Raw genomic sequence first — 23,411 nt, 5'->3', positions numbered from 1 at the left:
ATAAGACAAAACGATCTTGAGAAAAATTTGCGAATACAAAGAATATATAAAGTCGCTTCTGTCCCCATTTTTTCTTTTTACCCTTATTTATAAAAAAAAAAAAAAAAATATTATTAGCATTTCAAAAATCTTATTCTACAATTTTTATAAGTGTATTTTTCTTTCTAATTATAGAAAATTTAGAGTGTCAAATGAGATTTTTGGAGTGCTAATAACAATTCCCAAAAGAAAATGATAGTCCTTTAATTTTAACTTGATTAGAGCAGTGATCCTTAACTCATCAAAACGTGCAACTATGATTTTTTTAGTCAAATTCATCAGAACTTTCGCCAAAATGAGTCATGATGGAAGGATCATTGCTACAATTGGATTAAAGTTAAGTGATCATTGCTCTAATTGGGTTAAACTTTAGGGAACCATTGCTCCAATTGAGTAAATTTGAGAGACCATTGCTCCTATTATCACATTTGATTTTTCCATATTTGCTCGTTGGTTTAGCTTCATGCGCGTGGTGGTAGAAGTTGACGAAAAAAGACCATAACTGCACATTTTGAGAAGTTAAATGATCAATGGTCATAGATTTTCAGTTAAGGAATCATTATTCGAATTCAATTAAAATTAAGAAACCATTACTCCAATTCCCTCTTATAAAAACATTTAATATAATAAGTTTTTTTATTTTAATTCAACATAAAATATACGAAATTGGAATCTAAGATCTCTCGTAAGCAAAGAGGAACACATCTTTAACTTTGGTACATGACAAATGCTTCTCTCAGACGCACTTAAAGAGCTTTTAGATAATTTAAAAACACTAATTTCCAATAATCATGTCATTAACGAATAAGTTAAGGTTCATATTTATTTTAACCGGTGCACGATGAGCATAACAGCACTTGATCAAATTGATCATATCAAATTTTAACTCAGTTGCATAAGCACTAAGAATCTCTGAAATACATCTTCCATTATTCTGTGACTGCCAAAAGCAACACAACATACAATATCACATCATACAAACACTTAAAAACGACAAAATCCATTGACATATTTTGCTAATCCAGTAAGATATCGACTTCTATGTACATCATGTAATAACCGGATCATCTAGCGATTAAGTTCTAGAGTTCCCGGACAACCAAAACCATCTTCGATATAGAGCTTAGTGCATCACTCCCAATCCGCGTCAAAGAAACCGGCATCTTTCATTTCTGAATAGTACACATTCTCCAACTGTAAATCTTCTTCCTGTTTTCATCCAAACGTCGATTACCACTAGGGAAAGAAGTATAACAATAATACTATAAGAAACGCGGAGTTACAAATACCTGGAAGAAGTCTGCCAGAAATGTTACGTACAAAAGCGGAAGATAAAAGGCGTGATAACAGACAATAGTAGCACTATATAGCCTGCAAATAAAAATTTGAAAATTAATTATAGAAGCTCTTTAGAAATTAAACTAATGGCAACATAGAAACTTCAGACCAAAGACCAATTTACACATACCAGAATCCAAATCCAGCCCCATTTCCAGTAAGCAAGCAAGCAAACAGTACTAGTACGTTTAACATAAACATGATAGCGGTATACTTGTAGAATGCAGGTCTTGCTGCAGAACAAGAAAAGTGACATCAGATTTTGTTAAATAGCTATGAAATCGATGAAGACATCAGATTTTATTAAATAGCTGATGAACATACCCGGTAACCTCTCTCTCCACCTGGAATGGTACATGAACAATATGAAGCCATAAATTGCAGTAATCACTAGCCTGTGGACAACCCACAAGGCCCACTTTGTTCGATGCGCACGGTCATTATTGTCGATGAACAATGGAATGCCAAGTCCAAATAGATATATTGCCTGGATGACAACAGAGAATAATTGTAAGTCTGTTATGTACCACAATAATGTACCGATGTGCATTTTCAACGACATATATGTTTCCATTAGTATATTCTTGAAGTAACTAAAAAGGTCATAAGGGTGAAAATCCATTTCATGCAAAAGAACGAGCGATACCTTGAGAAGTACATCCAAAACAACAAGGATCCCTGAGATAACAAAAGTCCGTGTCAAAGCTTCCAGTCCACTTGCATAATTCCCTTGAAGCAAAAATGCCAGCAAGCTTACTTCCAAAAATAGCATCCCAGAGGTTGTGAACAAAGATAATACATTCCATGTTACTTCTTTTCCAGGACTGCACTCCCATGCCTGAACCAAAGCGGTGACAATTCAACCACATCTTAGCAAAACTATCAAGAAATGCCTCGAAACGAGAACAACCATCATTTACCTTTTACCACATCAATTACGGCTAGCAAACCAAGGGCCTTTTTGGGAACTAGAAGGGCAAAAAGTGTTTTCTCACAACCAGAAGCACTTCTAACTACATTTGACAGAAAAACTTAAAAGTGCTTTTGTAGAAGCGCTTGCTAGGTGATTCCTCAGGAAGCACTTCCAAAGTGCTTTTCATGAAGCACTCGCAAGTGCTTTTCAAGAAAGAACTTGGGACTTATTTAAGAAATTCGACTTGTTTCTAATAAAAGGCTAAAAGCACCACTAGCAGAAGTGCTTCCTACCGAAACAGTTCGAGATGAGCCCCAAATAACAATCATACTTCTAATTAACAAGATTCCACCAAAACTAATAACCGAAAGCCTTAAATTTTACCCATAACCATGCTACTATTCAGCTAAAAGATTCAAGTTTTAAACGAGGAACAAAGACAAAGCCGCAAACTTCAAAAAGGGGAAAATGAAACACGAACCTGAAAACAGCACCAAGCAAGATTGAGCAAGCTCACAAGCCAGAGGCACCCGTAGTAGGCAATCATGATATAAGAGCGGCCATGGGAGAGCTTGGAGAAGCTTTTTCTCGATTGAAACGCCAAATACAGGACGAAAAGAAGCGAGGGCACGATCAGAGCCACATTGTGGAAGAACCCATGACATTCGCCGAGCCAGCTGTAGAATTCGGAGCCCGAAACGCCGTCGTCTATGGTTGAATTTGGGGCCTGGGTGAGTGGAATTGGGAGTCCGGATTGCGAGGGAGCTTCTTCGAGAGCTTGCATTTTTCAATTGGGGAAAAAGATTAGTCCTAATTTGAATGGCGATTTGGGTACTGAAATCGAAAACCCTAACCCTAGGTTTTGAGGATTCTGGGATGATTGGAAAATAGCAGAGTCCACCAAAGTTGGGTAAAGGAGCAATGACTGGAAAGGATAGGGACGTGTTTGGCGGGTAGGCTTTGGGCTTTTCTTTCCTCTTTTTTTTTTTGTTTTGTTTTTTTTTTTTTTACTTAATTAGTTAAGATCAATTGTTGCGTTCGATTAAAAACAACTTAAAGCATCTCCAAAAGAGATATCAAGAGATTAATTTCAAATGTTAATTTGATGGCTGACGTGGCAATATTAGATTTTCTCGTTTTCTAACCAATATGTTTTTTTGTTATAAATGATATTTGTAGGATCCATTTTAAAAAGAAATCAATTACAATACATTTTCAAGATATATAATTGGTGCATTAATAGGACTCACACGGTAAAATAATAAAAAAAATTGACATCATCTTTTCTCATATGTCAAATTTGATATATGAAAACTGATATGTCAATCGGTTAGAACTCGCTCCTATTTTCAAATTTGATTACATGACATTCCACTTAAGATTTAGCATACCATTTAAAGATGGTCTTACAAAATTTAGTTAAGCGTATTAACTCGTGCATCCTCTAATATCGTTTGCATAAACTAGGAAACGTCCAAATTTTGAGATTTGTTTCAAATAATAAGATAAAATAGGCTATCTTCAATTGAAAATCTAATCAGACCAAATCTTTATTTTACAAACATTTTTGTCATTCAGAAAAAGCATGAAAAGGTCATTTGATCCTCTAATTATATTCAGCAAAAAATTATAAAAGAAAAAATCATAGGAATTAAGGTAATTTCACACAAAAAATTTTTACTGCATTTTTTTTCTTTCCTCGTCCACTTGTCATCAAAGCATAACGATATTCAATATAAAAGTTGTAGCCAAAATGGTTCCTGAGATTTGCATAACACATCCCTTTGGTCTCTGAGATTGAAAATCAATAGAAATGGTCCCTGAGAATGTCCACTATCTATTATTTTGATCATTTCTTTAAAAACTCCGTTAAGTGTCCCAGAGCTCTTGGTCGAAAGTTTGGACAATTTTCAAAACTTCGTAACTCAATTGTTTCTTAATCAAATTCGACCAATAATATATCAAAATAAAGATAGGAAAGTGTAGAACAAGATTATATCTATTTGGAAGCTCAGTGGTTGTTGAAGATGGTCGGAAAATAACCTGAAAGGTGACTGCTCTGCAGAAAAACTGAAAAACTCGTCAGAAATTAGGCAAGAGTTCTGGGACACTTAACGGAGTTTTTAACGAAATGATCAAAATAATGGATGGTGGACAATTTCAGGAACCATTTCTATTGATTTTCAATCTCATGGGCCAAAATGATGTGTTATGCAAATCTCATGACCATTTTAACTAAAAAATCATTTTTTAACTTCTTAGACATTCTTCGATTTAAGTCATCAGATGGAATACATCGAACAAAATTAAACAAGATCTACGACTCCATATATCGTTAGATTGTCAATAATTAGTACCAAAATCTTTTATAATGAAAACACCAAAATCATATTGATATTTATTTGGTTTTGTTTTTAATCAAAATCTAGTAATATTTAAAATAAAGTTATTTCAATTTTTAGCACCAACTGGTTCAAACCAAACGTGTCCCAATCAACGCCAGAAGCTCCATTAACTCTTCTCCCTCGGCGCCTCAATCTTCGGATCGTATCCTTTCAGCTTCCCGCTCCAGAGTTCGTAAAAGCTTCAAGATTTTGATTCTGTTGGATAATGTGACATTATTGAGCTCCGTCGAAAAACCGAAGCCATCAGAGTTTAGTTTCTTGCGTTGCAAGTAATAGCACTCCGTTAAGTCACGAAATTTGAGGCATTTGGAGCTGCATTTGCCTTCAAAGATTCCAGACAGGTTTCCTTCTGCTCAAGATTTCATCATATTTTTTTTTATTCTTTTTTTTTTTTTTTTGTTGATTTTTATGCGTGTAATTGCATTGGTAATTTCTCTTGGCGTTCATCAAATTTCAATGGCAGTGGAGGCAGTTAAGCTATGGATCGGATGAGGCCGGTGTACGTCAGGCAGAAAAGCAATAGTAGTGGCGGCACCCCGGGGGCACCAACTTCGCCAATGATGTCGCCAATGAACCACCATGGGAGGTCGGGGTCGGTTGGAATGGTGGGTGCCAGGAAAGTGCAGCACACGAAAGCCGCAGCGCAAAGGCTTGCACATGTGATGGCTCACAAACCAGCTGACGACAATGATGAGGAGGACGACGATCTTTCTTATGATCCTGGCTTGTCAAGCGGCACAGGCAGCCTTGGACTTGTCGGCGGAAGATCAATGCGCCCACGCTCTCCAATGGTAATTGGATTATGGTTAATGTTGATGTTACATAGTGGATTCCAAGGTTCCGATTCACAGTCTGACAACATAGCATTTTAGTGATTCGTATTTGAATGTGATATTGTATCTTTATGAACATAATATGTGCTTACTTTGAATTGAAGCCTAAATGTTATTCTGGTATTAGTCAGTTCGTGCCGCTCAAGAACATTCTACAACTACACGGGGACGATCATCACCGTCTCTTAACTCCATGGAACAACCATTTTCTACCCATTCGACACCATCTAGTCGACCATATCAGTACGCAGAACAACCGTCATCAGCTCATTCAACACCAGCAAGCCGAACATACCAATCCATCAACACAAAACCCATTCACCCTGTTGTCGAACAACCACATTCTCTTCGCTCTTCAATCGCTACTAGACCATCCCAGCCTTCAAATTCCAACGAACAACCTACCTCTGCTCGTAATATATCAGGCATGAACTCTGCTCGATCATCTCAGCCAACAAATGTTGTCGAACAACCTACCTCTGCTCGTTCTATATCAGGCCTGAACTCTGCCCGGTCATCTCAGCCTACCAGTGCTGTCGAACAACCTACCTCTGCACGCTCTTTAGCTGCTGCCCGTCCACAGTTAGGAACCAAGCCAGTCCACATCATGCCAGCTAGTGTACCTATATCACTTAGGCCACCCTCTTCTGCTGATCCTCCAGCTGATAATCGAAGAGAGCCAGCACCAGTACCACTACGGCCAACCTCTACTTCCGGTGGATCAGACGCTTCAGCTGATACTCGGAGAGATAAAAGGTATCAAGCTCTTAAAGATTTACTACTTTCTGAGTCATCATCAATACTTTCATGTCTTGATATCCATGGTGATTTGATATAAATTAGGTAGACGATTTCCGCACTCTCATTTTTCATTCTGCACTCCTTTCGTTGTTTCTGTTAGTTAACTCTCCTTTGGTTTATGAATCCAACGGCTAGAAGAAAGGAGAGGAGTGCAGGTCGAGAGAAAGGGAGTGCTGAAATCATTTCTCTTTAGTTCTTTAAAGTAGTTTCTTTCAATTCCTTTCGACACGTGTTATATCTAATCGTTTCTTGCTCTGGTCGACTGTCAGGATGTCTTTGGATTTAGGGACTTTTAACATGAGAGAAAATCGGGCGCAGCGTTCTTCTGCTTTAGAAGATGAGGTATATTTTCTTCTCTCCGGTTGATTCTTGTTTGAAACAATTTTCAAGTTAATAGACTCTAAATTTAAAGTTCGCCGGCGAAGACTAGATAGTTGATAAGAGCAGTTATCTAGTGGAAAATCAACTAATGAGGTATGAATTCATTGCAGCTTGATATGCTCCAGGAAGAAAATGAAAATTTACTCGAAAAGGTGATGCAATGAACTAAACATTCTAATGGTGTTAATGTAACATTTATAATGTGATACGGTTATCGTATTTTTCTTTCTGCCACTCCATTCTGATACGTGCTTCCCCAGCTTCGACTTGCAGAAGAGAGGTGCGACGAAACAGAAGCAAGAGCTCGACAGCTCGAGCAACAGGTAATGTTTTAAATTTATCAAGGCAGAAATAGTATCACGTTTATTGGTTCGTACTTTTTTGGTTTGTTTCATGGTGTAAATACAGTTGATTTTCAGCATGAGCATGTATGATGATGTGCTGGCCAATCCGGTATTATTTCATTGTTTGTGTGTGATCTTTAGGTTGCTAATCTTGGCGAAGGTGTGACGTTGGAAGCCCGTCTTCTAAGCAGGCAAGCTTCAAAGTTTTCATGCGTGTACCTGCATACCAATCCAGATTGATTATTACTTTGAGAATGCTAACTTTTACGTCGATGTGTTTTCTTTTCAGAAAGGAGGCAGCACTGCAGCAAAGGGAGGTGTGTGCTATGCTTCAACATACACACTTTGCCTTGTCTTTCATGTGTGTGCATGTCAAAGTGCATGTCGTCGTGATTTGATTTGAGTTGGTTGAACAAATTTTTACCCAATGAGTTTGAACACAATGCATCACAGGTTGCTTTGAAAGAGGCTGCACAGACTCATGGTGGTAGCGCTCATGGTGGTAGAAATGACGAAGCAGAGTACGAACTCAGATCACTTCAGATTATGACTCAACGAATGATACTGAGTCGCGAAGAGATGGTTTGTGCTCATATGTTTAGCTCTTATGGGTCAGTTCTTGTTTCTTTCTTACCCTTTTTGCATGATTTTCAGTTGTTTTATCTTAGGAAGAGGTGGTCTTGAAGAGATCTTGGCTAGCTCGATACTGGAGTTTATGCGTTGAGCATGGTAAGCAAGTAATTTTAATCCCCAAAATAAAACTTCCTATCTATTGAAGGGTTTCCGGAACATGGAAATGCAAATCCTCCAATGCCTAGTCACCAAAATACAGAGAAAACTCTTCTGTTGAAGAATTTATACTGTTCAACTGAAGGTCTCTAAGATGTCCGAATGATGCAAATAAACGATTTAGGAGTGATTACTGAATGACCATAGGGTATTTTGGCAGGTATTCATGCTGAGATAGCGGCATCAAGATCCGAATTCTGGTCATCGCTTGCTCCTCTTCCTGTTCAAGCTATAGTAGCAGCTGGACAAAAAGCGAAAGAGGGGATAGGTAAGTTTGAGTGCTTCAATCTTTATTGGTTGTCTTATACATTTGTCTTTGCCTTCTCTGTTAGAAACACAGACTTAATTTCTCAGTATCTTTAAAACTAAACCTTTAGCGATCCCCATCACTCATGTCTTTTGTTAATTTCGGTCTGTCAAGACAACAACGATCCAGATGAAAGAGAAGATAGTCCACGAGATTTGAATGAACTCTCGGGCGAGAGAAACATTGAGAGCATGCTCTTGGTGGAGAAGGGTCTGCGCGAACTTGCTTCGTTGAAGGTTTTCCCCAATCCTCATGATCTTAAAAATATTATCTGTTTCTTTCATGATTAGCAAGTCAGTTTGTGAAACAAAAAAAGTTTGTCTTTTTTATTGATCTGTTGATCTGTATTGCCATTCATTGCTTGCAATGACCAGTTTTTCATGTCATGTCTCGAAGGTAGAGGAAGCAGTGGCACTTGCAATGGCTAAACATCGACGCCCTAGTTCGAAGCAAACTGGTCTTATAGGTGAAGGGATTTTTTATTCACAGTTGAGCAATTCATTAGAATCAAATCGACAGAAATATCATGATAGTTGCCTGACAAGTTCTTTTCTACATGTAGATTTGAAGCTACCAATTGATGGACAGTTTGAAGCATTTGGTAAGATTTCATCATATAAAACATACACCCGGTCACTTTCATACAAACACTGCAAACCTCATTTTCGCACACTGCGCGTCTTCTTTTTATTTCTCGACCCTCCTTATGATCCTCCTTTTTCTCCTTAACACCATCGTCATGATCACCTGTCACCACTCTAACCCTCTTCAGCGTCTTCTTGAGCAACGCGTCCCTTGCAATTACAAGTTCATCTGAACACTCTCTGCACATCTCCAAGCTATGGTCTCTTTTCATGTCGACCAAAGTTGCCACATTTTGATACATATGTTTTGATTGTTTCTAGAACTCAGCAAAGAGGAGTCTGAAGATGTGCTTTTCAAGCAGGTATTGTTTTTCGCCTTCTGCATTCTTCTTATATTTCCAACATGTAAACACTTATGATGCTACGCAAAATTCAGGCTTAGCGCAGTTGACTAGAGTAGTGAGCTTCCCCGCTACAGTGATTACAACTAAGTTCGAATCCCCAATCTTGTAATCTTAGGTTAGAATGGAATATCACTCGAATAAAAAAACAGTTATCTATGACACTTTGAGACGATCGATGCTGTTGCAGGCTTGGCTTGCATATTTCTGGAGAAGAGCTAAAAACCATGGCGTGGAACCAGATATAGCAGATGAGCGTTTGCAATTCTGGATCAACCACAACTCCAACTCACCCGCCACCTCGCACGATGCAGTTGATGGTACTCATCTCTCTCTCTCTCTCTCTCTCTCTCTCTCTCTTACTCTAATAGTTAACATTGTAGCTAAGTTCATCTCTTTCTTCCTGCCCGTCAACATACTACTAGCTATTGATTTAGTGCTACACATGATATTGATATCTGCGTAAATCTGATATGGCGGGTTCTTCCGGTTTGTACAGTTGAGCGCGGTCTTGTGGAGCTGAAGAAGCTGGGAATCGAAACCCAGTTATGGAGAGAATCTCGGAAATGGCTCGAGCATGATTCGATGCATAGAACGCAAAGTCTGTCCGACTTCTGATAGATTAAAACTTGTTGAGCAAGGTTAAGATCAATGCTATCCAATTATGCTGAATGTAGAGAGGTCTCTTCATCTCAAGAAACACCAAAGTATACTCGATCATCAGATATTCAATCAAATATTTGCGTACAAGATTTCTTACTGTACATATGTGGCTACCAATTGATGGACAGATTGAAGCATTTGGTATTATAACTCAAGGTCGTTAGTAAGTCTGTACTGAAAGTTCGTTTCTTTGTGACCAAAAGTTCACGGATTCGAGTAGTAAAAACAGTTTATTTGCTAAGTAAGGATAAAGTTGTATACGATAGAGGTTTATTCTTCGATCCTCACAAAGCAGGGAGTCTTGTTGACTCGGGATCTTTTTTTTTTTTTTGAACTGAAAGTTTGAAACTAGAAACAGTGTTAAAAGTTAAAAGTTTACTAGCTTATTTGAGAAAATTCTCATAAAAATTTGGCACACAATGATGTCGCTAAAATAGTCACAAGCACGTACAAACAAAATTATATAATTAAAGTGAAGCTGGTTAGATCCATGCACTCAAGTTTAAATTAGACTAATGAAAATATTATTGAATTTAAATAATGCTTGCAAGTAATGCTATTCTTACCATAATTCTATACTACATTTCTATCATCTTAGATAGTAGACGAATTGGACAAGCCACATCATTCAATTTTATTTAAATCCTTCATAATTCCAACCATTAGTGTCTGAAGTTTAAGGATTAAGAAACACAAGCTCTTAGTTTGTGTGAAAAAGAAACCGAAGTGCTTAGTTTGTGTGAAGTGGACTAGCGAAATAAGTTGATGAGAACTGTCAGATTCAATTTAAATTGTTTAGATTGACTCGTCCTTGTGCTCCAGATAATAAGATCCAGAATGAATCTCTGCCTTTGCTACTGGGTTCGAAAGATCTGATTGGGACCTAAGTTAAAACTTTGGGACCTAACTTAAAACTTTAATACCATTCGTTTGAAATTTGATTAAATAGCTAATAGAAAGATGTGCACATAGCATGAGTATATAAGCATGTGCATTGGAAAAGCTCCTCCGGCTAAGCCCAGCCTAGCCCAGCCCAGTACAGCACTGTGAAATCCCCATCTTACCCCAAAGCGGTTAGGTGGTGGCAGAATGGCTCGGCATGCGTCACTATGTATGTGTGAGAGAGTGAGACCGTCTGCTGTCAGTCCCACGCCACTTGTTTTACAACGGGAAGGTCAAAGCTCCCACATTTGCACAAGGCATCTGGTTCAGATTGTTCAATCTATCAAACGCCGTCGTGTTCCTCCGCTCTCTCTCTCTCTCTCTCTCTCTCTCTCTCTCTGCTCTCTAAGGGGTTTCCTGAGGTAAAAGCTTGAATCTTTGATATCTGGCAGCTTAAATTTCTCGGTTTTTTTTAATTCTTAATCAAAAGGTGAGATTTTGTGATATGGGTTTTGATTCTTTTATCTGAAATGGTTATTGTTGTAATTACAGCTTGAATTTAATGATGATCTTGAAGATCTGCCTTTATTATCCTTCATAATTTAGCAGCTGTTTTAAATTTTTTTTTAAATTTTGTGTATTTTTATAGTTTTAATTGTGAATTGGATTAGTGTGACTCAGCTTAAATTCTTGATTATTTACTTTAATTTAGTATTTTTTTTATTTTTTATTTTTTATTTTTTTTAACTTTAATCATAGATCACATCAGTTCTCAGTGGTTGCTCTATTTTGATAAAAATAATTTGGTATGTTTATATCTTTTTATGATAAAAATTTAAAATTATTCTGGCCTGCAGAGGAACTTGATGAAAATATATGGAAATTGAACATGGTAGTTTTAAGTTTAATTTCTTGCTTCATCTGTTCCATTGGCTGTACAATATTTGTATGTATCAGAAGGTGGAGTGTTGGGTGGAGAAATCCATGTCAGAAGAGCAACCCATTACTCATCTTAATTTAATTCCAGTTGAAAACGAACGCATTAGGAGCAGAAGATTGTCACTTTTTTAGTATTAATTGAACTTGTCAATTTCTTTACACACTTGAGCTGTTTTCCGGTTCTTTTGTTCAGGCCCTGCGTTGGTCATTATCTAATAGTTACTTTGTTCAGATCACGTTGAAATCATGGTGAAGGGTGTTGCTGTTCTCGGCTCCAGCGAGGGTGTTAAAGGAACCATCAACTTCGTCCAGGAGGGAGATGGTAGGTTAAATGATAATTGATTATTCGGGATGGTTTTTTTCCTTTCATTTATGTGTTTTCCGAAGAAGGGGAAACAATCGCTTGAATTGATTATTGTTTTATTTCATTGAAGGCCCAACTACTGTGACTGGAAGTGTCTCTGGCCTCAAGCCTGGACTTCATGGTTTCCACGTCCATGCTCTCGGAGACACAACAAACGGTTGCTTGTCAACTGGTAAGGGCCATTGACCAGTGATTGTTCTCCTTTATGTTCTGAAGGAGTAAATCTCCACTCTATATCCATAAATTGTCTTTGTGTTGTATCTAATGACCAATATCAATTTGCAGGGCCGCACTTCAATCCTAATGGAAAAGAGCATGGTGCCCCTGAAGATGAGGATCGTCATGCTGGCGACCTTGGAAATATCACTGTTGGGGATGATGGTAGATAACCTTTTCTTCTTTTGCTCTTTCTAACTGTTTTGTAATTTCCTGGAACACTCTTTTATGTTTTCACGACTTGATAGATACGGACTAATGACAGCTTAATGTGTTTCTTATCTCCTTGCTTCAGGAACTGCAACCTTCACAATTATTGACAAGCAGGTTTGTGATTGACCTCCCCAATTATTATTTGTTTATGCTATTATTAAAACTTACGTATTCAGACAGCTCTTGAGTTTCATTTCATCTTTTATAAAGGTTACATTATTGTTTGCAGATTCCTCTCACCGGACCACACTCTATCATTGGTAGGGCAGTTGTTGTCCATGGCGACCCGGATGACCTGGGCAAGGGTAATCTTTATTGTTCTCTCACTCCTCTCTCTTAAGTGGTTCCATAGCACTTATTAGCTAGTCAGTGTGATGGGCGCACCTTATCATCTTTCAGTGGGTCACCCCACTCCACATCAGGCTGTGACTCTACAGTGAGCACTATTGTACTTACGGGTAGTTTTAGCCTGCTTCTGATTCCAATTGGTATACAATAGCTTCTACATACGTGCAAATCATTTGGGGATCGGTATTTTGGTTTTCATCATTGCTTTATCTTGTGCTCCTCATCCTTCCAAATGAGCTACAGACTAGTGGGTGACTGTCGGTTTGTTGTTCCTCAGAGTTATTTTCTATTTCCTTGTAAATTTTAGTTCCTAACTAGGTTTAAGCATGAAAAAACTTCTGGCTATGTTATTTCTCTACTTAGAGTGAATGCACTTGGAATCCAATATCGGATCTAATCAAATACTTGTGTTTTTGTACACAGGTGGGCATGAGCTCAGCAAATCCACTGGAAATGCTGGTGGCAGGGTAGCTTGCGGTAAGCTAATTTGCTTAATCTCATCAAACCCAATGTTTATGCTATACATTAATTGTCATATAATTTTGGATTATTCTTGTTGGATGATCATAGTAAGGTGCTTTCAACATCGCTAGAAAACGGAATGTCTTCCCTAAAATTACATTAGATGACTATTGCAAAATCTTGGTCTGTCTCCGCCTCCATTCCGGATGAGGATGGAAACTTAAACCAAGTTGTGGTTTATAATTATATACACGGCCCCTGTTTTTGTGTTTGTCTATAGACATCTACCTGGGTTGCGTAGTTTTTATATTGTTATTGTGGAGATCTCTGTGTTGCGTAGTTACATTGATTCGTGTCCGTCAACATGCTTCTAATTATGTTCCGGTGTGTCTACTTTTGTGCAGGTATTATCGGTCTGCAAGGATGAACTTGAGTACCGAGCGAAAGATGTGGAGTTTCAGTTAAATGTATTAAGTTTCTATGAGCCTGAGAGAAATTTAGAACTCTTTTGAATAAGAAAAACCATGTCTTGTTTAGCTGACAATGTTTGGTGTTTAAAATTCTGTCCAAACTTCATTGATTGGAAATCTTGGATGCATAAGGTGCTTATGAGTTTGATCATGTGTGTTTCTTTCGTTCTCATTCATTGATCGTTATTTCAAGGCCTGAAAGTACTTCAGGAAGTGATAAAACGCTTATTCTAAAAGCGTTCCAATAGCATTCTACGTCTTACAAAAGCAAATTTCAAATGGATCAAGGCCCGAAATTGCTCATGGAAAAGCTAAAAACGCTTTATGACAATCAAAAGCAATTGTGAGGCATAAGAAAACTTGTAAAAACGCTTTATAAGTGTCTTTTATAAGCAAATCGCAAATGGATGGGGGCATGAAACTGCTTCCGAAAAAGCTAAAACATTTATTTTTTTGACAACAAAAAAGATTGGGAGTCATAAAAGCGCTTACAAACAAAAGTGCGTTCTATGTAAGCAAATCACAAACGGACACGGGGTCAAATTTGAGTTTATACAGATTTGGCCCAAACAATTAGTTTTGGGCAAAAGTTGCTCGAGCAAAAACACAAACTCACTCGCCAAACGAACTTACCTAATTGGTTTCGGTTGACGCCACTCCTCCTCCACCTCCGCCCCAAAATCCAAAAAACCACAATTCTACGGTTCCATAATTAGTTTAGCAAATTACAATCGAATCCGCTCTCCCGTTTCTACTATATAATCTCGCCAAGCGATGTCGACCACCGTCGACAAAATTTCCGGTGACCTTCACATGACGCCGGAGCTACGCAAATCCTTCAACCTCCTCAAGACCCACGCCTCCAAAGTTGCCAACTTTAGCCTCCAATGGCAGGACCTCGAGGAGCACTTCCGCTCCATCGACAATTCCATCCAATCCAAGCTCGACCAACTGCAAAAACAACAATCGGAAGAGACCCATCTCGCTCCGGCTCCGCAATCGCAACCCAAAGAACCCGAATTGAATTTTAAACCCAATTCCGAAGAACCCCAATTGGGTTCCGGTGACGCCCAATTGAGTTCGAAAGAATCCCAAGTCACCGCCACCCTCCAGTCCTTTAAAACCCAATTCGATTCCGTCGAAACCCAAGTCAAAACCGACGAGCCTTTGCCGGAAATGTCGACCTCTAATGGCGTCCCGATAAATGCCGGCAAGGCGTTGCTGTTGTATGTGAATGAGCATTTGAAAGAGCGGGGTTCGGTGCGTGACGGTGTTGCGGATGCGCTTAAGGTTTCTTTGGATGCTGGGAAGCTAGTGCTCGAGGCAGTGAAATGGTTTTATCCATCAGAGTCGAATGAGGGAGATAAGGAGCTTGACGTCACTGTTACTAGGAAAAGTTGTGCGATTTTGTTACAAGGGCTGGTGAATGTGAAACCAGTGATTAAACCCGATATCTTCAGAGAGGCAATGAAGCTTGCATTGGCTTGGAAGGCAAAGGTGATAACTCAAATGTCGAACTCTTTGGAGGTTTGGGCTTTTTTTCAGCTTCTGGATGCTTTTGGGTTGGGTGGTGAGTTTGACAGTGATGAGATTTTGAAGCTTTTTAGTTGCGTAGCAGATCGGAATTCTGCACCGGAGTTGTTTAGGTCTCTTGGTTTCGCCGATAAAGCCTCTGGTGAGTTTTTGGAGAGCCTTCCTTATTGTTGCTCCTATCGTTTTATTAGACATTTAATTTATAGATTGCTTTCGGTGTTGAGTACTCATAGTTCTACTCCTATGAATTCAATTACGGGTTCCGTATGGTGGAGATTGTGTGATATTTTTCTAAACAAAAGCATACATAGTTTCAGGGAAATCTACTTTGTTTGAGTGCACCCTTACGGACAAAGTTATGTAAGTATCTGTTGATAGTTGATACAACGAATGTCTTGTGAGGTTACCTTTACGGTTTTAGAAGAAATCATGGGAAGAAAGTTATGCTCTTGTTACTTTAGATGTCTTCTATTAATTTCTGCTGGAAATTCTCCTGATATATTGTCTTGAAATAGAAAATCTTTAGTTTTTTGTTTTTGCTACCTCCTTTTTTTATAGTCGGTTAACTCTTAAATTATTTTTTTTGTGACGCAGATTTCATCCAAAAGCTTGTATCAGAGAATAAGCGGCTTGACGCTGTTAGATTCAGTCATGCGTATGGACAGTTTGACAAGTTCCCCCCTGTACCCTTGCTTAAGGCACATTTAAAGTTCATCACGAAAGATGCAAGGACAAGTTCCAAGAGGGGGCAAGACCGTCTTAAAGCACAGGTATAGGTGGTGTTTCTTTTGCCTCATCAACCGTCCTTAGACTCAGAACGAACTTTTATATAGTGTTTATCATTAAATCCCCTGCAGGATGAGGCCATAGACAAAGAAATAGCTGCTCTAAGAGGCATAATACGTTGCGTTGAGGACTACAAGCTTGTCGTTGAACCAGAATATTATCCCGAGATCCTTGGAAAACGCATTAGGCAGCTCAGAAGGGAGAGAAAAGAGAAGAAAGCAACTCTAACAGCTCCTGGCCGTAAGGCTCAGCCGCAACCCCTGAGTGGTAAGAAACGTACTGCCCCAGGTCAGCCAAATAAGCAGAACAGAAATAAGCATCCTCGAACAGCTCGAGCTTTAGCTGCTCAAACTGTTTCTTTCAGAGGACCAGCCACAGTACGCGCTATACAACCATCTTATATTCGCCAAGTAAGCTTGTATGACAGTCGAAGTGCAGAATACTTGTTATCGTCGGCTGGAATGCCCAGACAAGCAACCACTCCGCCCAGTACTTCTTATGGCACCATTTCCACCTTGAACCCACTGCGAGCATCTCATCATGAGCAAGGAGGCTCATTCATCGGTCAAGGTGCAGAATACCCTTCTCGGTACTATGATTCAGCACACTACGCTCCTGATACTAATAATAACTTATCTGCTCGATCGTATGATTTGGTGGGTTCCTCTCCTGGTACCCGTGGCCAGCTCGTGAACTTGACAGCTCGAGACTATGGATTGACAGGTCCGTCTCAGGTACATACTAACTCAGAACTTGGGGGCAGTGGTCATGTAACTTCAGATCTGAGCCCATTAGTCGCACGATACAGAACAAGTATAGCTGCAAATGGAAGGACTGGACGGTTAGGATCAGCAGGAAGCCCTATACCAGTGCGCATTGCAAGCCCGAACAGTTCCATCCCTTATGCCTATAGGGATCCGCTTAGGGCGCCTAATTACAATGACCGGGCAGTGTGTTCCAGCAGTGGCTATGGCGCGCCGTCTCAGCACCCCCCAGCCATTTATCACCTTTAGAGCTGGTTCGGTATTGCTGTGCTTTAAAAAAAAGCTGCTTCTGAGAATAAGCAGCTGTGAAATAAAACAGCAAGGTGTTTGGTAAACTTTTTTGTAAAAGTGCTTTTGAAAAAAAAAACAATATTATAGTGTTTGATAAACTTTTATGTAAAACAGATGTGAAAAAAAATCGTTTTTCAAAGCTGGGTTTTGCAGCTTCTTGTTTTTGGCTTTTTTCAACCCAAAACTGCTGAAGCTGAATGTTTACCAAACACAAAAACAACTCCTAGCTTTTTTTTATATCAACTTTTTTCAGAATCATCTCAGTACCAAACCAGACTTTAATCCGATCCTATAGTTCTTGGTAAATTACATTCACAACCAGTGATTTCTGACGGTGTTGGAAGCTTCTGATCTGCTATGTTTATGGATGAATTCATTGATTGCCTTTTACCCTTTTAAGGAGATAATAAAATTATCCATTTTGCTTGGGTGTAATACAAATTGTGTTTAGATTCTTCTTCTTCAAAAAAAAAAAAATAAATAAATAAATGGAGTAAAGCATCCAAATTGTGGAATAGTCTGAAAAAGAAATCGTAATGGGTGGATTGTTCTGAAGTCAAATTCATATTTCTGTTTAGACTACTGTGTTTCGAATTCAGACCCTTCTTTCTCCATTATTTAAAGTAAAGCAAAACCACAGGAGAAACCTTCATTTACAAGCACCAATTTCTTTATTTTAACAAAGGGTGGTACAAGTAAAGCAGCCAAATTGACATACCCTTAACAATTTTGACAAAACTAGATATTAGTTTCTACGGCCTCTATCTTGAAAAAGGCTATCAATTCCCGCGGCCCTCCATCATTATCGAGTACTTCTGTTTTGTACTTTCCAGTGGGATTGGGCAAAGACTCGTCCTTGGCCGCAACAACAAGCAAATATAATGTGCCTGATTCATAAAATGAAGTCCGAGCCGAAATCACTGTTTCAAATACTAATTTGTTTGTGGCATTCTTGTTGTACTCGGAAACGGCCCACTCTCCGATCTCCGTCGCGTTTAAATTGATGCCGTCTATAGACCTCCAGGTACCGGGAACGTTGTTTGTTGTAGTAGCGGTTGCCAGAGAAACCAGCAGAGCAAAGAGTGCGAGAAAGAAGCAATGAGGACGCATTTTGTAACCAATGAGTTCTGTTCAAGAAGCAATGAGTCTTGGGAAAATTGTTATTGGTGCATGGATAATTATACAACATATGGTCAAATACTTGTTTATATATTAGATAAGCATGGATATGGTGCACTGAATCGGGACAGATTGGCTAGTATAGAAAGCAATAATAACGACGAGAAATTTTTCAAGGTGATCGGTATTCAAACAAATGCTTCACGTGTTATAATATATGTGAAGAGATAAAGAAATAATACACTGTATTTTAACGTTTTCAAATGGCTTCAAGTGGCTTTAAGTCACTTTCCATACCCAATATGTGTCCAAATAAAAATATTGTGAAAAAATAGCTAGATTCAATGCAAACCGTTACACGAGGCTCTAATTATTCAGGCAATTAGTCATATATATGAACTTTGTATATTTGACATCTCACATTCAATTTACATGCAAGAGATTTTGAAGTGTGCTCAAAACATGAGCACATACGTCGTATGTCATTATAGAAGTGGAGAGAAACTTGAAAGAAACATTAAAAGATTACTTTTACAGACTTCGCCCTTATCTGTGACATTATTTTATTTGGAAAGGTACAAATTTCAATAAAAACCAAACTCCATCCTTCCAGTTTGTAAGATAAACGGAATTAGGCAGCATTCAATGTATAGCTTTACTATATCAAACCATCAGCACCAGTAAGACTGTCCATCGGTATATTTGGATTTGCTTTACTGAGAACCGAAAACCTACTACGATGCGTCCTCATTGCTTCCTCGCACTCCTTACCCTGCTTACTCTTGCCGCTACCGCCGCGACGAGGGAAGTGAGTCCCTCGTGGAAGGAAATTAAAGACCTCAAGGATCCATATGTGATAAGCATCGCAGAGAGGGGGGGTCTCAGAATACAACAAGAATGTCACAGGCACAAACAAGTTAGTGTTTCAAAGTGTGACTTGGGGGGGGAAGCGCGTTTATTTCAGGCACGTTTTATGGGCTGATCATTGTGGCAAAAAATGAGTCGTTAACTATCCCGCCAGACGAGTATAGACTTCTTGTATGAGACTGTTTCGAATGCAGAATAAAAGTTGGCCTATATTTTGTTGTGCTTTATATTTATACATCTTTTATATCTAATTTGTAATGTGAGACTTTGTAGCTCAAGTGTTAAAAGTATAGGCAATGTTAGGGAGAGTAAATTTGTAGACAAAATTTTGTAAACTAAATGACATAGAAGTTGATTATTGGATTATGACTTAAGCGTTGATGAACATGCTCATTCCTATTGATAATACATTATTTACTTTATAAATTTTATCTACAAATTTACTCTCTATAACATTACCCTAAAAGTATATACATTTCTAATTGTAAATTTTGCCTACAAATTTAATCGGTGCTTGCAAAAAACAAATATAAGAAGTTTCCGAGAAGGTGCAAAGCAAAGCCGGAATCAAGGTGGGTGAGATCAAAGCTCTGAATAGCATTGAAAAGGACAACAGATGCCTCATCGTTAACAACACCCTCCCCGAACACAAGACTGTAGAGTAAAGGTGTCTCCTCTTGATTGAGCACCTGGACATTCGGCAAACAAATCCAATGTGGAACTATTCGTATGTATTTGTTTGAAAACTCAGATGCAACATGGATATGTGCCATACCTGCAACGTGCAAACAGAATCCGTTGCAGCAAATATTGCACCAATTGCTACGAATAGGAGATTAAAATAGTTAGAACGCAAATAGAATCCAAAGAAACAAATGGGACAAAGAAAGTGAAATATCAAGAAAATGCCCAATTTCCAGAGTTCCAATTTTCAATATCTTAAAGAATTGTGTAGCACCTGAATCAAGCAAAGACAAAGTTTGCTGTTCACGTTCGAGTATAGCTCATAAGTCATAAGCACCACCATGCACTTAGGGGAAACAGCATGTGCAGAGTTACGAGCATACCTAATGATATGATAGTGCAGGATACTAATGTACAAATATAACCAAACAGTACAAAGTTGCTGAAGTTAACGAAAAAGAATTTGGTAGTGGTCTTGTAACTTCAGATCTGAGCCCATTAATTAGTCGCAGGATACAGAACAAGTATACCTGCAAATGGAAGAACTGGACAGTTCGGATCAGCAGGAAGCCCTACACCAGTGCGCAATGCAAGCCTGAACAGTTCCATCCCTTGTGCATATGGGGATCCGCTTAGAGCGCCTAAATACAATGACCGGTCAGTGTCTTCCAGCAGTGGCTATGTAGTGCCGTCTCAGCACCCCGGCCATTTATCACCTTTAGTTCAATCCTATAGTTGTTGGTGGCTTATATTCACAACCAATGATTTCTGACGGTGTTGGAAACTTTTGATTTGTTATGTTTATGGGCGGTTTCATTGATTGCCTTTTACCCTTTTAAGTAGATGAAAAAATTATCCATTTTGATTTTGATGAGGGTAATTTTGGGTGTACACAATTAGTCATTAGATTCTTATAAAAAATAAAAAAAAGCATCCAAATTGACATACTCAACTCAACCATTGGCAAAGTGGTTTCGTCAAAAAAATAATCACAAGTGGTGCCAACGACAGTTGGTTGAGTTGGTAATTATCTCTTTTCGTTAGACTAAGGTTTAGGTTCGAGCCTCGATGTCAGCAATTCCTTAGTGGACGATTTGTAAAAACAAAAAAAAGGACTAAGACCTTCTATAAATCCTCAAAGAGGTGTAGGCCTTAGCTTGAGATGGGGTAGCCTTCCCCGCCCCACCCCACACCCCCACCCCCCCCCCCCCCCCCCCCAAACAACACAACACCAAAAAAAAACTTTTTGTCAACGAAAAAAGAGAACGTGGATTGTTATGGTGAATTGGTCCTTCCCGTTTAGACCACTGTGATCCGAATTCAAATCCTTCATTCTCCGTAATTTAGATGAGGTGGATTAACCAAATACCAAATACCAGTAAAGCAAAACCGCAGAAAATCTTTCATTTATACGTGTCAATTTCTTTATTTTAACAAAGGATGATACAAGTAAAGCATCCAAACTGACATACTCAACAATTTTGAGATCACTAAATATTATTTTCTACGGCCTCTATCTTAAAAAAGGCTATCAATTCCCGCGGCGCTCCATCCCTGTCGTGTACTCAAGCTCTGTAATTTCCGGTGCGATTAGGCAAAGACTCGTCCTTAGCCGCAACAAGAAGCAAATATAAGGTGCCTGATACAAATGTTATCTCAGATGAAATCAGTTTTTCAAAAACTAACTTGTTTGTGGCATTCTTGTTGTACTCGGAAACGGCCCACTCTCCAATCTCTGTCGCGTTTAAATCGATGCTGTCCATAGGCTTCCAGGTACCGGGAACGTTGTTTGTTGTAGTGGCGGTTACCAGAGAAACCAGTAGAGCAAAGAGTGCGAGGAAGAAGCAATGAGGATGCATTTTGTAAACAATGAGTTCTGTTCAAGAAGCAATAAGACTCGAGACAATTCCTATTGGTGCATGGAGAATTCTACAACATAGGGTCAAATACTTGTTTAGATATTAGATGAGCATGGATATTGTGCACTGAATCGGGACAGACTGGCTGGTATAGAAAGTAACAATTGTCAAGATGGATAAGGTGCGACATTTTTCAAATGACCGGTATTCAAGCGGACGCTTCATATGTCATAAAATAGACATGGAGAAATACGAATAAATATATTATTTTTTAAATGTAAAATTTGAGCAGTTAAATGTAATTATTTTAAAAATTAATACATTGTATTTTAACGCTTCCAAATGACTAAAATTGACTTTAAGTCACTTCTCCATACTCAGTACATGTCCAAATAAAATTTCTGTGCAAAAAATGACTAGATTCAATGCAAAACATTACACGATGCTCTAATTATTCAGGTAATTTAATTTTATTTGGAAAAGTAAAGATTTTAATAAAACCAAAACCAATCCTTTCCAAATTGTAAGATGAACGGAATCAGGAAGCAATGCATTCAATGTATAGCCTTGCTAGGACTATGAGTCTATCCATGATATATTTCAAAGGGAAAAAAATCTATAAAAACAAAAAAACGTTGAATTGTGGGTGAAAAAAAAAATTATGGTACTTGGTAGTTGGTACTTGTAACAAAAAAATGATGGCGCCCTCCTCCGCCGTGTTGGTTTAAAGTAAACGTTGATGAAGCATTCAACGCCACGACAAATACTGGGGTTATCGGGATTGTATTTCACGATGAAGCCGGTAACGCTGGAGGTTTTGCTCGCAAAATATCTCTACGTCACCTCCCCAAAAATTGTTGAGGTCCTAGCAGCTCGTGACGGAGTTTTCCTAGCCTTTGGAGCGGAACTGGCAGCAGATTTTTCTGGAGTTGATGCTCCGCAAGTTACTCAAGCACTGGACAGTGTGCATATGGGCTCCTCTGGCTTCGATTTAATTATTGAAGATATTAAAGCTTGTCTCACTGATTTTGCGATTTCAAAACTGTCATGTTCGTAAAACTGCCAATACAACGGCCCATAGATGGGCCAGGTTGGTCTTAATTTCTAGTTATTCAAGTTGTTGGTTTGATGGGGACATTATTGCTAGTTCATTGTAAAGCTAAGCTCATCCCCTCCCTCTTAGTATAAATAATATTGTTTGTTAAAAAAAAAAAAAAAAAAAAGGAAAGAAAGAAGTGAGCTCCATAAATAATCCAGAATGTCCTCCTTAATTGTAATTCCCCATGATGATGAATAAAATTGTTATATTGTTTCTCTAAAAAAGAAACGGTAGTATTTGTAACGGTGATGTTGTAAACGTACCAGCACTCCAAACTATACTAATACACTGTCTTTGTTTTTTTAGCAAACGATAGTATCTACACAAAGAAGTGAAGGAGTGAGCTAAGCCTTACAATAGGCTTGCCATAATAATATGGTTCAATTTTGCCCATGACAAAAATCAAACCTAAGACTTCTTACTCACAAATGAAGAAGAATACCACTAGATTGTAGTACTAAATGGCACACTATATTTTAACGCACCCAAGCGACTTAAATTGGCTTTAATCTTCTGTACCCACTTCTCCATACTTAATATTTGTGTCTGAATAGAATTATCGTGAAAAAAAAAAATGACTAGATTCAATGCAAACCATTACGCGATGCTCCAAAATTAAATTCAATGCAAACCGTTACGTGATGCTCTATTTATTTGGAAAGTACATATTTTAATAAAACCAAAATCCATCCTTTCCAATTTTTAAAAGATATATGG

The 23,411-nt window shown here is 38.5% G+C and overlaps 5 protein-coding genes across 6 annotated transcripts; 3 read left to right on the top strand and 2 right to left on the bottom strand.

Annotated features, from left to right (window-relative positions):
* Window positions 1–948: 948 nt before the first annotated feature.
* LOC125469953 (protein CANDIDATE G-PROTEIN COUPLED RECEPTOR 2-like) lies at window positions 949–3,231 on the bottom strand. Its single transcript, XM_048568227.1, has 6 exons — window positions 2,772–3,231; window positions 2,024–2,215; window positions 1,702–1,864; window positions 1,508–1,610; window positions 1,329–1,410; window positions 949–1,248 (listed from the first exon to the last, which is right to left on the bottom strand). The coding sequence occupies exons 1-6, from the start codon at window positions 3,072–3,074 to the stop codon at window positions 1,171–1,173; spliced, it is 921 nt and encodes a 306-aa protein (XP_048424184.1). The 5' UTR covers window positions 3,075–3,231; the 3' UTR covers window positions 949–1,170.
* Window positions 3,232–5,092: 1,861 nt separating this feature from the next.
* On the top strand, window positions 5,093–9,871 carry LOC125469938 (coiled-coil domain-containing protein SCD2-like). The gene is made up of 16 exons (XM_048568184.1): window positions 5,093–5,486; window positions 5,656–6,284; window positions 6,599–6,671; window positions 6,821–6,862; window positions 6,971–7,033; window positions 7,196–7,245; window positions 7,344–7,371; window positions 7,508–7,636; window positions 7,723–7,783; window positions 8,004–8,111; window positions 8,265–8,386; window positions 8,547–8,616; window positions 8,713–8,751; window positions 9,056–9,096; window positions 9,326–9,455; window positions 9,635–9,871. The coding sequence occupies exons 1-16, from the start codon at window positions 5,175–5,177 to the stop codon at window positions 9,751–9,753; spliced, it is 2,016 nt and encodes a 671-aa protein (XP_048424141.1). The 5' UTR covers window positions 5,093–5,174; the 3' UTR covers window positions 9,754–9,871.
* A 1,068-nt stretch (window positions 9,872–10,939) lies between these two features.
* Window positions 10,940–13,843, top strand: LOC125469939 (superoxide dismutase [Cu-Zn] 1-like). 2 transcript variants are annotated; one of them, XM_048568185.1, is made up of 8 exons: window positions 10,940–11,102; window positions 11,852–11,941; window positions 12,054–12,155; window positions 12,269–12,364; window positions 12,495–12,526; window positions 12,642–12,717; window positions 13,184–13,237; window positions 13,627–13,843. In XM_048568185.1, exons 2-8 carry the CDS (start codon window positions 11,866–11,868, stop codon window positions 13,647–13,649), a joined length of 459 nt encoding a protein of 152 aa, XP_048424142.1. In that variant the 5' UTR covers window positions 10,940–11,102; window positions 11,852–11,865; the 3' UTR covers window positions 13,650–13,843. The 2 variants fall into 2 exon arrangements, with proteins under 2 accessions (XP_048424142.1, XP_048424143.1); XM_048568186.1 differs by having other exon boundaries at window positions 10,944–11,103; window positions 11,814–11,941.
* Window positions 13,844–14,290: 447 nt separating this feature from the next.
* Window positions 14,291–17,500, top strand: LOC103954466 (FRIGIDA-like protein 1). Its single transcript, XM_048568571.1, has 4 exons — window positions 14,291–15,367; window positions 15,820–15,995; window positions 16,083–17,024; window positions 17,349–17,500. Exons 1-3 carry the CDS (start codon window positions 14,467–14,469, stop codon window positions 17,022–17,024), a joined length of 2,019 nt encoding a protein of 672 aa, XP_048424528.1. The 5' UTR covers window positions 14,291–14,466; the 3' UTR covers window positions 17,349–17,500.
* Window positions 17,501–21,301: 3,801 nt separating this feature from the next.
* Window positions 21,302–21,595, bottom strand: LOC125469994 (cysteine proteinase inhibitor 5-like). Its single transcript, XM_048568310.1, has one exon. The coding sequence runs from the start codon at window positions 21,593–21,595 to the stop codon at window positions 21,302–21,304; it is 294 nt and encodes a 97-aa protein (XP_048424267.1).
* Between the last annotated feature and the right edge of the window lie 1,816 nt (window positions 21,596–23,411).

This window comes from the organism of the source record quoted next, unplaced genomic scaffold (assembly GCF_019419815.1).
Source record: "Pyrus x bretschneideri cultivar Hongxiangsu unplaced genomic scaffold, Pyrus_bretschneideri_v1 Contig48, whole genome shotgun sequence".
NCBI classification, from domain to species: Eukaryota; Viridiplantae; Streptophyta; class Magnoliopsida; order Rosales; family Rosaceae; genus Pyrus; species Pyrus x bretschneideri.
The sequence above is the reverse complement of the archived record's forward strand: the minus strand, read 5'-3'. Positions and strand labels throughout refer to the sequence as shown.

Excerpts from the sequence above, each read along its gene's own strand:
- LOC125469953 (XM_048568227.1), bottom strand. The coding sequence starts at position 3,074 with ATGCAAGCTCTCGAAGAAGCTCCCTCGCAATCCGGACTCCCAATTCCA. Across the intron at positions 1,411-1,507 it reads GGGGCTGGATTTGGATTCTG|GCTATATAGTGCTACTATTG; the intron begins GTATGTGTAAAT and ends TTTTATTTGCAG. Across the intron at positions 1,249-1,328 it reads TTCTGGCAGACTTCTTCCAG|GAAGAAGATTTACAGTTGGA; the intron begins GTATTTGTAACT and ends GGATGAAAACAG.
- LOC125469938 (XM_048568184.1), top strand. The coding sequence starts at position 5,175 with ATGGATCGGATGAGGCCGGTGTACGTCAGGCAGAAAAGCAATAGTAGT. Across the intron at positions 8,112-8,264 it reads AAAAGCGAAAGAGGGGATAG|ACAACAACGATCCAGATGAA; the intron begins GTAAGTTTGAGT and ends CGGTCTGTCAAG. Across the intron at positions 9,097-9,325 it reads AAGATGTGCTTTTCAAGCAG|GCTTGGCTTGCATATTTCTG; the intron begins GTATTGTTTTTC and ends ATGCTGTTGCAG.
- LOC125469939 (XM_048568185.1), top strand. The coding sequence starts at position 11,866 with ATGGTGAAGGGTGTTGCTGTTCTCGGCTCCAGCGAGGGTGTTAAAGGA. Across the intron at positions 11,942-12,053 it reads CTTCGTCCAGGAGGGAGATG|GCCCAACTACTGTGACTGGA; the intron begins GTAGGTTAAATG and ends ATTTCATTGAAG. Across the intron at positions 12,156-12,268 it reads AAACGGTTGCTTGTCAACTG|GGCCGCACTTCAATCCTAAT; the intron begins GTAAGGGCCATT and ends ATCAATTTGCAG.
- LOC103954466 (XM_048568571.1), top strand. The coding sequence starts at position 14,467 with ATGTCGACCACCGTCGACAAAATTTCCGGTGACCTTCACATGACGCCG. Across the intron at positions 15,368-15,819 it reads TTTCGCCGATAAAGCCTCTG|ATTTCATCCAAAAGCTTGTA; the intron begins GTGAGTTTTTGG and ends TTTGTGACGCAG. Across the intron at positions 15,996-16,082 it reads AAGACCGTCTTAAAGCACAG|GATGAGGCCATAGACAAAGA; the intron begins GTATAGGTGGTG and ends AATCCCCTGCAG.
- LOC125469994 (XM_048568310.1), bottom strand. The coding sequence starts at position 21,595 with ATGCATCCTCATTGCTTCTTCCTCGCACTCTTTGCTCTACTGGTTTCT.